A 16,166-nucleotide genomic window follows, 5' to 3' on the forward strand; every position below is an offset into this window, starting at 1 on the left:
CTCAGCCCGGGCTGCGTGCGGTGGCGCAGCAGCTGTTTGAGTTCCAGTCTTCGGGCTCGCCCTGCCCCGAGCGGCGGAGGCAGCTCCGCGAGAGGAAGGAGCACGCGCCGCCCCGCCCCCGGCTGCCAGCAGCAGCTGCACGCGCTGCGCCTCGCTCTGCACAGGCTCCCTCAGCCCCAGCCGCTGCGCGGCTTCCCCGGCCGCCCCCATGTACGGATCGGACAAGCCCGTCCTGAACATGATGGACTATGGATTCAGGGTTCCGGCGCCCAGCGGAGACTTTAGCCCCTTCAGCGCTAGCATTCCGGTGTTCCGTCGTTTTGATCTTCCCTTCGGTATGATCTCCCCCTTCGCATCTGCGCATGCGGATGCACATTTGAAACAGTAGCCAAACAGTAACACTTTTGCATGTATTTTTGATCTCCCCCAGCACAGCCGCAAAATACCAAATCTATTTCTCTTCCTCTGTGCTACCCTCCCACCCCGCTCTAAAGTTTTCAATCCAGCAGTCACACCCTCGTTGATATTAATCACTCACACTTTTATTTGTATTAATGTTAACATTTATTGCCTTTATGTTGCCAAAATTGCTAAAATACATCATACAGATATAATATACACCATTGTAATTACCTAAATGCATGTAAGAACCATGACATGAAGGAATAATTTTACATTTTTCTGAGCTACTATGGGGATTAAGCATCCTTTGAGATTTTATTAAGTGTGGACAGTAGCGTGACTTTATTTTGTTGGTTAAACATGTTCAACTGGCCAAGGTTTCTGTTGCATATCTTCTCACTTTATGAATTTATATTTTTTTCACTGTCAATTAATGTGCTTACACATCCTTTTAAGAAACTCTTCCAGGGAAACTAGTTGGTCTCTGCTGGAATCAATGGGCCTTATTTATTAAGGCCTTGCGCCGCCGGTGCGTCACTTTTTCCCATTTTAAAAGTGACGCACCGGCGGCGCAAGGCCTTCATAAATACGGCCCAATGTGTTTTGTGAACACAAGTGTATTTTTTTTAAATCATGCAAACAAACAGCGCAGAGAGTGTCTCACTGGTTAGCTCTTGTGTTCCACGCACAGATACCCAAGTGAGATGTCAAAAGAGTTACACATGTGGAGTGTTTACAGTGTCCAGCTTCACAACTGAAATACGTAATATCGACTCGTAAGGCACAAATGGGAGCTTCGCACAACGCTATCCCCAAAATTCCAATCAATCAGGTTGTAGATGAGAGAATCCCCCCACCCATCTCCTGTAACTATACAAACTCTGACCGGAACAATCAGGCGTCATAATTAAATCACATTTTTATTAGCCCTCTGCCAATTAGAGTTTATTAAATTTTGAACATACCATAAAAGCACAGCAGTTTATATTTGGAAAAAAAAATCATTGTTATTATAAACCTCTCTTTTATTCTACCCTTAATCCCGTCAGGTGGATTAGCAACGGGAGGCCTCCGGATCTCCCTCCCTCCCTCCCCACACACACACTATCTGACATACCTTACAGCACCTTTGCGCTTTTAAGGTGATAAAACTTCAGGTGTTCTCACACTAACACAGGATAAATACAATAATTCACTCATGCTCAAAAGGTCACCTTTCCCCCATAAGCAGTTCTTGGCAAAAGGCAAGTGAGACCCAAACTGGACACCAGATAGCGACAGCAATACAAAAGTTGTAGTTAAAAATCTGTCGAAAGCTGCTTCATATTTATAAAAACACAGCGAACCTTTCTGTCTGTTCCATGTTAAAAAAAGCATCGGCATAGCCAATAGGTCTCGCTTTTGGGACCTTATAAGTATTTCGTTATGCAGCACAATATCCTTGGTGCAACAGCATCAACTGTTGCATGGCTAAACACTTCTAAGGTCCCAAAGGCGAGACCTATTGGCTATGCCAATGCTTGTCTGACTTGTGAGTGAACTGCAGGACGCTGACCTCTTCACCTGAAACTGACCCTTCACGAAGCCAATTTCCCTTGGTTTGATCCTTGTCTGAGATTGCCACTTAATGTTCAGGACCTCGTTAACTTTTGGTTTCCTTGCACATATCTTATCCTAATCAGCATCTGAATTGTTTCTTTCCTTAAGACTTTTCATTACATGGGTAGTGCTTTCAATTATGGGTTTGTCCGGCTTGTGGAAATTGAATTTGGGACATTCCTAATAATTAACTTTTGGGTTGGGTTACTGTAAATTTGGTTTTTGTTAATGTGATACTCAGTTAGAAAATGTGTCCTATTGGTCAGAATTTTGCGCAGTGGGTGTGCATTTATAATGAGAATATGGTGTATAAATAATGATGTCTTGCTCTATGAAAATTGAACAGTTTCTTGAGTTGCACACCGTGTTGTATTGCTGGGATTACTGTTACTAGCTGCAGCTAATAGATTTGATCTCTGACGCCACCTAGAAGTATTCCGTGTCTCTGTTTGCCAAGACAGGAGAACCCGAAGACTTTGGGCATGTCCCTGGCGCCGCTGGGTTCTAAAACCCAGTTCTTCAGTCTGTGGCAGCAGCACCCATTTTGTGATGCTGGGGCTCTGGTTAGTTTTAACCACGTTTAAGTAAAGTAACATGTCTTCTCCCTCTAGAAGGGTGGAATGCTACCCCCGTCGCCAGAACTGGTGAGGGGGTAGTTTTCCAAAGTGTATGACACCTTACACGACATGTTTTGATAAAGCCAAACCAAAGTTAGCAATAACCGCGAGGATTATAATGCAATTAAGAGTGTATGGTATGGCAATATCATAGAACAGCTATAAGGACATGGTTCTGAAAGCTGCAGACAGGCTCAGCTCATGCTAGAGCACCATCTCACATAAAACCAAGCACTTTGCCTCCAGGATTGTTAAGGCCTGCCATAGGAGTGACTTATAGGTGCATATGTGTCTATATGTAAAGGTAGATATAGGAATACTATACCTAAGCAAGGGGTGATTACACGACCTTGCCCCAGCTGAGTGATCAGCCAGTTGTGTCAGTTTGGATGGCCACCCAGGGGTGGCAAAAGATATGCTGTAGGCCTTGGATGCACCTATGCCCTGGGTACCTATTGTATACTGTACAGGGGCTGATAAGGTGACCCAATCCCAATTGGTGATGTACCTACAGTACATGGATGTGAATTTAGAGAGAGAACAGCAGGGCCACATTAAGTCGAAAACCAGTGAAGCAAAAAGCAAAAAGTGGGGTGACCATAGGAAAGCAGACCCTACTCTCCTACACATCACACCTGGCATATCAGGCCATACCTGGTTGCCTTTTGAAGCCAGATTTAGTCTCAAAACAGCCTGCTAAACTTACAAAATACTTCACCTCAACATCCGCATAAAGAAATTCAAATTCTTTCTAATATCTAGGACTCTCATAAGCAAACTCCTACAAGCCCCTCCACTGGTCAAAACAAGAACACCATTCAGATCCTTCTCGGGCCATGCTACCAAGATTTGTAACATCATCCCAGTTTAAATCAGTAACACCACCTTTTCTCACCATCTAATAACTACTGAAAAACCTCCTCTAAAGCATATCTGAAAAGCTGATCCATTATAGAACACCTACAGCCTTCTACTTTACAAGACTAGAATACCACTACCAGTGTGATGCTCCTTTTTTCTGAAATACATACAGGGATAGTAGGAAAATTGTCCTGTATTTAGAATGACATGCTGCAGGTTATGCTGCTAATGAAAGATTACATTGTACGTAAGTAAAACCAAACCCTTAACATAATAGTAAAGACTTACTGTAAATTGCATTATAAAATTATCCACAAAGCGTATGAAAGATGACAAGAGTGTACATAATTGTGACTGAAAGCACCCGGTCTCCCTAAGCCAATGCAGCATTGTAATTGTTTTCCCTCAGATCCTCTAAGCCAATCACAACACTGCATTGCAGCGTTGTGATTGGTCTGAGCGCTGTGGTTCGGCACTCAGACATGGACAGGGAGCCTGTTGCATTTTCCCCACCACACCGTGTAATGCAGGCTGTGTAATGCGGCCTGGTGTGGAACATGCAATGTGCGCATGAATGTTTGGCCGGCGTAAGACGGCCGATCAATAATTCATGCACACTTTGAGTGGGCAAACCACTCCTCCCCTGGCTCCTGCTATACCCCATTCCGATTCCTATAACCACTATCTGGATCTCAAGTATCAGTGAACAAAGTTGTTCACCAGTCTCATCCACCATAAACCTACTTCTTGCTAATTCTGAGCTGAGTGCAAAGTGCCAAATTGGGAGCAAACAGTGTGAGTCCATTTCTCCACTTGTGTCCATGAGGAGATTATGGCATTACCATTCACTAGTGTGCTTTTTTGTACAGCCAAGGGCCACCAGGTATTTGTGAGTAATAACAAACAATCTAATACAGTTTGCGTATGTGATTCCATATTGTTTTGCACATACTAATCTGAGCCCTCATGTACAAACATTATATTTAAGAAATCATAAGTTGCAACAAATAAGGAATTGCAATTTACGAGTTCTTAAATGGAATGTACTAAAATGCACTTGGTGGAAGTGGTCGCAATTTGGGCGCCGATTTTTATTGAATACATTGGTATTTTGAGAACTGACCTAATAGATCCGGTCACAATATACCAAATTGTAGTGGGTGGAAATTCGACCTACCTCATAAATATGCAAGAGGCAGGTTGCAAACTGTGACCCACTATAATTGGCTACATTCACAGGCATAGTGGACTGCTGGGGTCAGCAGGCTACCATATCTGTAATTTGTTTTTTAATAAAAACATTTTTGTTTAATTAAATGCAGCCCATTGGCCATAAAGGAAAACCGGATAAGTAAAAAAAAAAAAGGAAAATGGCACCTTTTTTAGGAGTATCAGGCATGTGGTCCAAAGGACCACTGCCATCTCCTAAAAAAGGTTTTTCTCAACACTCATGAAGGGGAAAGGGTCCCTTAGGGACCCGTTTGTGTTCGTCAATGGCTTACCACCTCTTCTAAGAAGGTGGTAAAAATGTTTCGCAACTGGATTTAGGCTGTAAAACATACATACCTTAAGGAATCAGTATCTGTAAGGCACACCCTTAATACCCCCTCCGGCATGTATCCCCAAACTGGGATTCAGTGACGTGTTACCAAACTGCAACTTGGGCTTTGTGAATACCAAAACGACATTTTGCGGCAGAAAGGGCTCTGATTTCACGAACTGGAGCCTTTCCGACCATAAAATAGCTTGGTACAGGAGGGCCCTGGTGCGAAGCCCCTGGGCAGATGTTATCCACATCGGTTCAGGGGTTTTCACAGGGTGCGTCTGAATGAGCCCTCTAGCGTCACAGCGAAGGCGACAGTTAGCGTCTCTGCGTTGCTTCATTTCCCCCTGCTTGAAGTCCCGCACAGGCCCACTCGGCCCATAGTTATTTCCGGCCAGGGCAGGTACATTGAGGTAGAACATCCCATTGGCTTAATTTCTATTTGGTTGCCACTTTTGCGTTTTGTCGGAAGCTCTGTGTAGAAACGTGACGTCGCGCTGTGTGGCTGTTACACCTGTGGCGCTGCAGGTATATTTATCCCTCGGTTTCTACTGTGAACTCCCTGAGAGCTCAGAGTGCACATTTTTGACTCACTGCCTCTGCTGAAGACACCCGAATGAAGCCAGACTGCAAGTGTAGTCACTAGAGCAACTCCCCCCAGGGATGTTTTAACCTCTTCCGTGCGGGGCATATTCCCCCGCTGTGCTGGGGAGAGGGGGGGCGCGCGCAGCGCTCCGGTGCCCATGACGAGCTGAGCTTGTCATGACCACACCCGTTTCGTTAGAACGCTCGTACAGCAGGGGAATTTGCCCAGCGTGCGAGCGTTCTAACGGTCATGACGAGCTCAGCTCGTCATGAGCACACGAGCACCGTGGCTCATGACGAGTTGAGCTTGTCATGAGCATGCAAGGTGTTAAGGATTTTGGGGACCATGGGCCAACTGCATTTTGTGGCCCCTGTTCGGAACTTTGCTTTTATGATCCAGTTGCAGCTCTTTCACGCCCTCTTGGGTGATGTGTTTTTTCAGTATTGTAGCACAGCAGCAGCAGCTCACTAATATTGCTGCAAATAATCTCGATCACAACCTCTCATTGCTCATATGTGAGGTCCTGTATTGATCTAAAAGAAACGTTTTATAGTGATGTTGCATGAAACATAAACACATTTTGTCTGCAAAATTTCTGTAACATACTCACACACATTAAAAACGAATGGTAGAAAAACGCTATTTAAAACAATCTGTTTAAAAAGTATTAAAGGCCATCAGGGCAAGACTGTCTGCAGAACAGAGCTGGCTCTAGCAGGGGACTCCTGAAAGGCTGGGGCCCTGGTCCAAAGCCCACTTTGCCTATGCTTTAAAACGTCGCTGATTCCCCCAAATAAGCCTTAATATAAGATACACAGAAACAGTAATAGTAGCTCTGGGTTACAAAAAGAGGAAGGAGCAAAACGGAGCTTTAAGTGTGATAAAAAAACTGGGGGTCTCTCAAAGGGGCGTGGTCAATGTAATTGAGGGCATGGCTTAAAAACAAGTAAGCTAAAAATCTGTGTTTAGTACAGTGTGCGGCACGACTTGTATTTTGCTGTTCCTGTCATTGCGCCTAGATATATGATACAAGTCACATCATACCTACAAGTCACGACTATTGGCTTTGTCAATGGTCGCTAGTTGCATAAGATAAATAAGCAGCAACTATGGCTTGTATATAATATTGAAAAAACTTCCACTTAAAGCCCTGGTGGAGACACCAGGACAATGTTGCTGCTCCTGAGTTTCAAAAAGAGAAGGGAAATCCAGAGAGAAAATGACTCTCTTTAAAGGATTTCCCTTCCCCTACAACGCTCATCACGCGCACATGGATATGCCTGCTGTCACTGCAGTCCAGAAAAAAAAATGGACCGCCTGTGCCAGGGCACAAAACAAAGCCCGATAGAGACCCGTTTCGAGGCCCCCTGAAAAAAACTGCTAGTGCTCAGACCCGGTGAGACCCGGCCCACTTAAAGCCCTGATACAACAGAATTTTGTAGCAGATGGACAGCGAAATAATCTGCCCATTTGCTCTTGATACTCAGTCCCTACATGGTCTCCAGCTTCATCATGCCTTACATAGGGCTGTTACTACCCACAGCAACGCTGCGGATGGGTCAGAAGATAAAGCTTCTTCAATCCTAGCAGGGGCCTAAAATCGAGGCTCACAGTTCTGTTAGCTGGAGTCTGTGCTGATTCTCCAACTCGGATGTGCAACACCGCTGGGTTGGAGAAACCTACGTGCGCATGATGGTTAGGCCGGCCTAAGATGGCTGGACAAATCGTCATGCGCACTTACAGTATGCACTTCTCCCCTGCAGTCTGTGACGACAGCCAAGCCCCGCACCACCCAGACTTGGCTGGCTCTAGAGGGAAACGGGAAAAATAAAATGATAATAAAGCAATTTGTTATCATTTTATTTTTCCCCTTTTTCTCAGCTGGCTTTCCGCAGGGGGGCGACGCTTCTCCGCCATAGCGGTGGAGACACGTCTGGGATTGGAGACAGAGCGATTTCGTGAAGGGCCAGCAGATTTGTTGCAGACTTTGTTTAAATTCGACATGCAACCAATACTGGTCTTTCTGAGGCACCCGTGTACTGGGAGATTATAAGGTCCCCTATAGGCAATGCCACTGAAATTCTAAATAATGTTGGGTATGAGGCATTTGCCACATAGTTCACCCTTGGCTTCACAATAGGCATATTTTAAGTACAAAAACCTTTTCTAGCTGTACCGGATCAAAAGTTACTCATAGTACTGCATAGAAAATGCAATGTAGCTTCTTCCACTTAGCAGAAGTTAACTGTTAACCTTGCAAAGATGTCTGCATTATCCAAGCATCAAACACTGAGAATCTCTTCTAGACAGTGGTAATATGGATAGAGGCACTTTTGATCTAAAGAGGTTATTAGGAAGTACTTTTGTGTTTTGTTTCAGCAGGAAATAAAAACTGTACAGAGATAAATACATTTTAAAATAGGCGGTAAGAATGTGACATTCTTTGTCTTAAAATGTTGTTAATTCAAGTTTGCATTGAGGTGATCTCAAGCAGAAGTTATTTCAAGAGGATAATCAGAAATAAGAAAAACTCCAATGCTGTGTCAGCATTTAGGGTTTGAGGTCTTGATTCTGTGCCCTAGTGGGATACTTGGATAATAGATGTGTCAAGTAAACATAATTCTACACAGCGTTTTTTTGGTGGACAATGTGAAAACTGCACTTACAGAACAAACATTTGTACCTTTTATAACTAGACATGTGTATGAAAAACTTTGTGTTCTGCTTAGCACGATATTGTGTATATTGTGTATATTTTCACAAAACTATTTTCTACGGAAGGTGGAGAGGACTATATAAATACAATTTTCCAGTTCTTCCAGGCAAGAATATAATTAGTCATTGGTGAATATACATTTGTCTTTTCCTTGGCAGTAAAAGTGTTGCATAATGTGCTCCTGTATTTTCATCCTGCTTATGGGTTAGCTCACTTTTCTAAACCAGCTTGTATTTCTACCACAACCAATCCTCTCAGTTCCCAAAATCTTCTGATTTTATGTCAAGACCCGGAGGTCAATATTATGCATTAAATCCCTTGATTGCCACCACTCAGCAGCATCTTGAAAGCTTCTAGAACTTAGAATCTTAAAACTCCCCAGCAACCAGTCCTCTTCCTTCTTTTATTGCTGCTGCTCACACACAGATAAGTTCATATGTGCAGCCTGCTCTTTTTTGCTTGTGTGTGCAACTGTGTTGACTTTTTTGTATTTGTAGCTTGCCTGTACAAGTGTTAGGCTTAACTGTATTTTCTAACATTTTAAAAAATTGTTTATTAGTTTATGTCATTTTTTACAACGCAACATCCATTACAACACATTCCATTACAACGCATGCCATTACAACCAATTTTTTAAAACTACCTTTACAACGCATTCCATTACAACGCATACTACCTTTACAACGCATACCATTACAACGCATAACATTACATTGCATGTATGGTAAGTATTGGATAGTGTAGGGGTAAAAAATACTATTCTAACTCCAGGGGGGTGCAACAGTAGGGTAAGTGTTGGATAGTGTAGGGGTAAAAATGACTATTCTAAACCCAGGGGGTGCAACAGTAGGGTAAGTGTTGGATAGTGTAAGGGTACTATGCATTGTAATGACATGCGTTGTAGTGGTATGCGTTGTAGTGTCATGCGTTGTAATGGTTGCGTTGTAATGGCATGCGATTTAATGGATGTTGCGTTGCAAAAGTTTCGTTGTAATGGTAGTGCGTTGTAAAAGTTGCGTTGTAAAGGTTGTTTCCCAAATAAAACACTTCTTTCTTATTAGAAAAGCGAGTATTGTCTGGACATTGATTTATTGTTTGCACTGTTTGCCTTCTGATTTATGAGTCATGTTCATTGACTGGTATCTACATCCCCCGAGGGAGTCTTGACTGCTCGGCCACAGCTACCACTAAGAGTCAAGTGCTGGTGTACTTGGACCAGTTGATCAGGACCCCTAGTGGTTCGGTCCCCGGCAACTCAGGGGTAAAAGGCCTCAACCACCACGGTTCGGCCATTAACCCCTGCATGCCCCATGGCCCTCTGAAAGGGGTTCTAACAAGGTAAAGTGTAGTCTCTTCTGCTGTGCATCAGGCTTCCGTGTAGTAAGTAAGCATAATAAGGCTGGCATGAAACTCATTGACTGATCTAGATTTAGCAGCATCTGTAACTTTGCCTGGGGACAACGCCACCTCCTTTCCTAATTTTCAAAAGCTCCTCCCTTCAATCCCTGCAAAGAAAATCGGCAATGTGCTCCACATATCTGCACGGATGTATGACATCACAACGCATACTTTTACATCGCATGCCTTTACAACGCGGTATTTACAACGAATACCTTTACAACGCATAGTGCTTTGGGGCGCTGGATAGTGAATAGTTTAATTTACTATTCCAACTCCAGTCCCCGTGGATAGTAGGGAAGGTGTTGGATAGTAAATTAAACTTATTCCCTATCCTAGAGCGCCCCCCAGCGCAATGCGTTGTAATGGTTTGCGTTGTAAAAGTTGCGTCGGAGAGGCACTGCGTGGTAAAAGTTGCGTTGTAAAGGATGTTTCCCATCTGCACAGAGAAAGGTAGCTCCCTAAAAGTCTTAAGGTAAAAACACTCTCGTTGCATCTGCTGTCCTTGATACTAAGGTGCAAGAAATATCATGGGATGATTGAAGGTTCAACACAAGCACTCCCTGTTTGGCCACTTACTGCTGCAAAAAGGGGGTAATGTGCTGGATGAGCTACTAAATCAAAACTGCTATAGGCACAAATGTGCAGCGCACATGATGAAGAAAAATATTCAAAGTGCATGTGAATTTATGAAGGTCCCATAGGTGGACAAAAAATTCAAATGTAGGAGTAGGAGAAATTAGTGATTGCAATGTACAATATTTGGAATTTAAGAAAGGGATGGGAATCAACAGACTATATTCAAATATAGTTTTTATTCTCTTGCAATTTTATGGAGTTACAGTACATTTGAAATGTTTAGCATTATTTAATAAAGTTTTTTTTTAACACATGTTTTATTTGTTTATATAAATAAAGCGATTATTATTATATTCAAATCTTTATTATGCAATGGGTTATTTAAAAAAGGAAGAACAATATAGGAAAGGGTGAAGGTCAATAGACACTGACCAGTGTATGTTGGCATAGGCGTTGGAAGTGGAGGTCTGGGGGTACTGCAGCACCCCCAGAAATAACTGTGTTGGAGTTAAGAAGGTGAATGCTTGATAAAGATGCATTTAAATATTCTTTTCATCTTGTCATATTTGCTGTGCATACAAACACAGAGGTCAACTGCCAGGGTATTTCTACTAAGAAAATGCTGCTTATTGTCCAACATATGGGTTGGTGTTTACTTTTTACTCTCTGACAAGAAAGTAAGAGGATTTTGTAAAGAGAACTATGTGACAATCTTTCTGGAGTACAAGGAGTGTGAAAGAAAAGACTGTAGGATGTTAATTTTCGGTAATGCAACACATTTGAAATACCTGTAAATGGACTGAACAAATATTTCAGAATAATCAGCAGTTAAAAAAGCACACATGAAGCACTTTTTGTAATTCTGAAGTGTAATGGAAACAAACATTTTTAATAGGATCAAAACACTTAAGAATGTTCAAATTATAATTACTCACAGAAACCTGATTTCCACACATTGTCGCTTGTGCTCTACGTAGTTATATCAGTGATAATGCATGTCTGTGGAAATGGCCATTACAGTGAAAAATATAGTTGTAAAAGCGTGCTCCAAAATGCACCACCGGTTACATACCACATCCTTATCACTCTCCTGTTAAAATGGTGCAGCTCTTAGTTTGATGCTTGGAATTTGCACAATCCCTGTGCTTTAGGTGATGTAAATCTGGTGGCAGCACCCCGGCTCTGAAACATGTGCCAGCACCCCTGTATGTTTGAACGAAAACATATCTAGAATATGCATAGTGGAGAAGAGGGTTGAAGGCCAAAATACAGAGTTTTGATATCAACCTACAGAAATATCAAATATAGAATATCAACCACTACTATGGGCCATATGTGTGAAGGTAGCAATTAGCGATTCTGTCATAGCGATTTTTAAGAAATCGCTGTTTCAGAATCGCTAATTGCTATGTATCAAGAGAATCGCATTTTTTTGCGATTTCTTGGTATCCTTAATTGCGAATTCGCAAATTGCGAATTCGCAACTAAGCAATACTTTCCCATTTATTCCTATGGGCCAGGAGGCCCATAGGAATGAATGGGAAATTTGTGATTCGCAATTTGCTAATCACAAGTTGAGAATATTTTCAAGGGTGCAGGGGTGTCCAAAGGACACCCTGTTGCACCCCTGAAATATGCATGAGTGCACATGTGGTGCACATACATGCCCTAAGAGCATGTATGTGCGTCACACGGCACTTAGAAAAATGCAAAAATATGTATTTTTAAAGGAATTCGCAACTTACCACCAACTAGAAGTTGGTGGTAATTTGCGATTCCTTAAGGCCAATTTGGAATTATTTTGGCTTCTTACATTGCATTTAAGGAATCGCAAAATTTGCGATTCCTTAAATGCAATCGCAAAATAAGGAATCGCAACTTTTGCGATTCCTTATTTTTCAAGCGGATTTCCTTGATACATACCTTCAGTCCAAATTGCGAATTTCGGCGTTTGTGAAGTCAATTTGGCTTGATACATATGGCCCTATGTCATCAAGATAAGTGTGTCCAGATAATTATAGATGTGCTATTCTTAACTCCACACCTACTTACCATGATGATATATACACCTAAACCTACAACTGAATCATATCTATAAGACTGCCATGAATTAGTACAGGAGTGTGTAATCAGGACCGCTTTTGTGTTTTACTAGCACTAATAACAACAGTGTAGCATGTTCTTTCTTTGGAGCACTGGATTAAGTTTAGGATGACATACACATATTGAGAGAGCCTGGTGTGGCTTTGACTTACTTTCTCGAGTAGGTAATTGTTGATGTGCCCGCCTGTGGGGTCCCCCTTGAAGTCAAAGTTGATATCCATGTACTTGCCGAAGCGGCTGGAGTTGTCATTGCGGTTGGTCTTGGCATTGCCGAAGGCTTCCAGAACGCAGTTAGATTTCAACAGCACATTCTTCACCCTGGGACCAGAAGCAAAAATAAACAAGATGGAATGAGAAAGAAGAACACATGTAGTTTTGGTGATGGGACGCACGCCCATCAACCTGGACAGTACAACATCAGAAATACACTCAATCTGCCTTTGTAACGCCAGCAGTGTATCAGAAGAGCCTTTTGAACAGCAAGGGCCGTATTGCAATAAGTGCCCTGGCGGTGCAATGGGCGTTTGCGCCCACTTTGCACACCCTGGGGAACTTTGGCATTACAGGAGGGGGTGCAGACGCTTGTGTGTCTCCTTCAGTGATACCGATAGCGCTGAGGCACTTAAATCACCAGCCTTCAATTCAGGGGGCATCTCTTAATTTGCATAGGGGCGTGCCCTCTGCAAATGAGGGAATTCCTTTGCCTCTGCGTCAACTCCATTTTATAGACACGAGCACAGAGATAAAGAAGCTCTCAGGGGGGGCGCACTGTGAGTGCGTCCCCTGAGAGCAGCACTCTGGAGGGGAGAAAGGGGGTCCTATGGACCCCCCAGCCATCCCCTAGCAGGCGGGTGCTGTCACTGACTGCACCCGAGATCTCTAATCCCCTTTAACCACTTGCACGCTAGCGGTTTTCCCGCTGTGCGCTGGAATTTCAAAATCAACATGTTGAGTGACGAGTTCACCTTGTCATCCGCACAGGGTAGGTAATGCTGATGACGAGCTGAGCTCGTCATCAGCATTGAAGGGGTTAAAAGTGCAAGCGGGTTGCCACCTGCACTGTGAAAACCCGGGGTGGCTGCCAGCAGCCGCTCTGTGTTTTCACATGAATGAGTTTGCCGCTGCCCTGGGGGCAGTGCATACATCGTAATAGGGCGCATTGTCATTGTTTGCTCTGGGCGCACCTTTTAAAAGGTGTGCCTGGCGCAAACAATGACAATGCGCAATACGGCCCCATGGAGACATTTTGAAAACCTGCCTAAAATACCCACTTGTTTGGCGTAGCTTGTCTGCCTTCAGCCCTGATTTGCCATTACACATCCACTGCTCATGATACCAAGACAGTGATGTACTCATGCAACGTCTGTCCAACTGGACAGAAGAACAGACTATAGCAATCAAGGGTCCCATTATTACTTTGTACTTTGTAACAAGTCAATAAATGAGCACATTCTAACCAACAGAAGTAGAGTCAACATGTGGAGCTTGGTCCTTGTTCATCTTATAACTCTCATGTGTCCTTAGCACATGTAATCAGTCAACACAAAGTACAGTTTCAGATGTAATCAATCAGGAGTTTGTCAAAGCGCAACTACTCACCCGTAAGGGTCTCAAGGCGCTAGGGGTGGGGGGGTGCAGGTTCCATTCCATCAAGGAGGGGGTCTGTCGAAGAGCCAGGTTTTGAGGTTTCTTGCGAAGATGGGGAGCGATTGTAAGTATGTAATACCAAGACCATTTCTGCTTGGATGGACCAAGAAACAACACCAATCCTGGATTACCTAACCACACTGAATGGCGTTCAACTTCATCTGCCTACATTTGTCCGAAGACGAACATTCTCCTATTAAAGGTGACTCCAAGGAACATCTTCGTTTTTTCATAGTTCAATTGTAGGTTATGCTACTGAGATACTCCCAACCCAGGAAGAGAATTAATGTATGGAAACAAACCTATTAGAAAGAGACAGAGAATATGAGGACAGCATCTGCTTTCATAATTCATTGCCTGATACTGATACTGATAGCTCCTAAGGTACTCGCGCATGCAGAAGTATGAGGGGCAAAGAAAAAGGCCTTCTAACCAGGTGTGCCAGAAACTCTGTACATTGTGGAAAGTAATTTGCAATGGAAAGAGAAATTCTGCTTTGTTAGCTCATTGAATCTCTTTTTGATGGCGTTAACAAAGACCATTTAATTTTATAAAAATCATATATATAATATACTTACTTAGAGGGGCTTTCTGCCAGCTCTTTTCGTCCATTGGTCATTCGTATTTTGCTTACACCAACTACAACATACAGCTTAAGGCAGTGGGAAGGCCAACTTCAGCCACTAGCTAACTTTACTTTGATTGACAGCATTTTGCTCTTTCCCAAATAACACATTCACACAAAAGGTAGTTCCCTTCAGTGCCAGAGTTTATGTTTGTACATAATTATTACTTTAGTGCTGTCTTTGCGTTTAGAAACTGATGAGATAGTAGGACACTTTCTAACAGTTCGTCACAGCACAGGACACATTCCAGCTTTATCAGTCCCTACCTATTGCTAACGATGTTTTAAATTCCTTTTGGAGCTGTATTTTTATTTACCTGATTGCTGTTATTTCAGAGTATACCAGATTGGGCCCATTTGAGTCTATTCTTTATAAAGTAATTCTATTTTGAGAATGCACACAACGAAATGCATTTATAACTGCACTCCTATATGTTTTTTAATTGAGGGCTTCATCTATACTTGTAAAGCAATTTAGTCTGTATGTCCTGCTTGTATGTCTTTCTAGTTTGCTTTCAGTGCTCTTGTAAATCATGCTTATATATTCAACTATTATATTACTATTTGAGTCTGTCTGTCTGTCTGTCCGCCTGTCCGTCTGTCTGCCTGCCTGCCTGCCTGGCTGTCTGTCTGTCTGCCTGCCTGCCTGTCTGTCTATACAACCCTTGCTTCCCTTTAACAAGGAGCACATCCTCACACACAATGTAGTTCTCTTTAGGGCCAGGGACTGCTATGGTAGTGTGTGCCTTTTAGGACCAAAGATATTTTTCCTTTACTCAATGTTTTTTTTAATGATAAGGGCCCAGCAGCTTCCCCAACAGTAATGTTTTGCAAAAACCATGAAAGAACTAAATATAAATTGTCAAAGTCAAATGGCCTCTTGACTTTGCCGATGCTTGTTTTGAGATTGATATCATATAGCAAAGACAGTGCTTTGGACGGGCCTCCAAATATGGCACTCTTTTCAGCATGTATCAAAGTATATGAACTTGTACACCACATTCCGGCATATATGATTCAATTGTTATCGTTTGCCTCATATCTTTTATGTTTGTTTAATGCACTCATATGAGCGCTTTGAGTTATGGTAGTTGTTATGAGTGAGTAAAAATGACAACCCAATGTCTTCCACTGGTTATGAATGTTACCCTGATCTCTGTTCCTATCACGATCGATAGAGGAACCGGACAGGGATGCTCATTGTCTCCCCTACTCTTTTCTCTGGCCATTGGACCAATAGCAGCCGCCCTTGGCATGCAAGGGCAGGACTGGAGAGTCTAGCTAGGAGATGGGCTGCACTCGGTCTCACTCCATGCAGACAACTTACTCCTATACCTACGGGACATACACGCAATTCCCCCGGATGTAGCACCCATATTTAACAGGTTGATGACATGCCTCTATGTCTTTGATGCTGCTGTCCCAGAACCTGACTACCATCTCGAAGCCACCCGCTTGACCTGGCAACGCATGACATTCCGATTCTTAGG

General features: G+C 43.0%; 1 protein-coding gene across 1 annotated transcript in view; it reads right to left on the reverse strand.

The window, feature by feature from the left end:
* Positions 1 to 16,166, reverse strand: part of LOC144783810 (unconventional myosin-Ig-like) — a 1,420,229-nt gene that overhangs the window by 1,132,420 nt on the left and 271,643 nt on the right. The window contains exon 4 of the mRNA XM_078662555.1: positions 12,557 to 12,722. Within this exon, the coding sequence (XP_078518681.1) occupies positions 12,557 to 12,722 (166 nt within the window). The remainder of the gene's footprint in view (positions 1 to 12,556; positions 12,723 to 16,166) is intronic.

Source organism: Lissotriton helveticus, chromosome 10 (genome assembly GCF_964261635.1).
Source record: "Lissotriton helveticus chromosome 10, aLisHel1.1, whole genome shotgun sequence".
Classification (NCBI taxonomy): domain Eukaryota; kingdom Metazoa; phylum Chordata; class Amphibia; order Caudata; family Salamandridae; genus Lissotriton; species Lissotriton helveticus.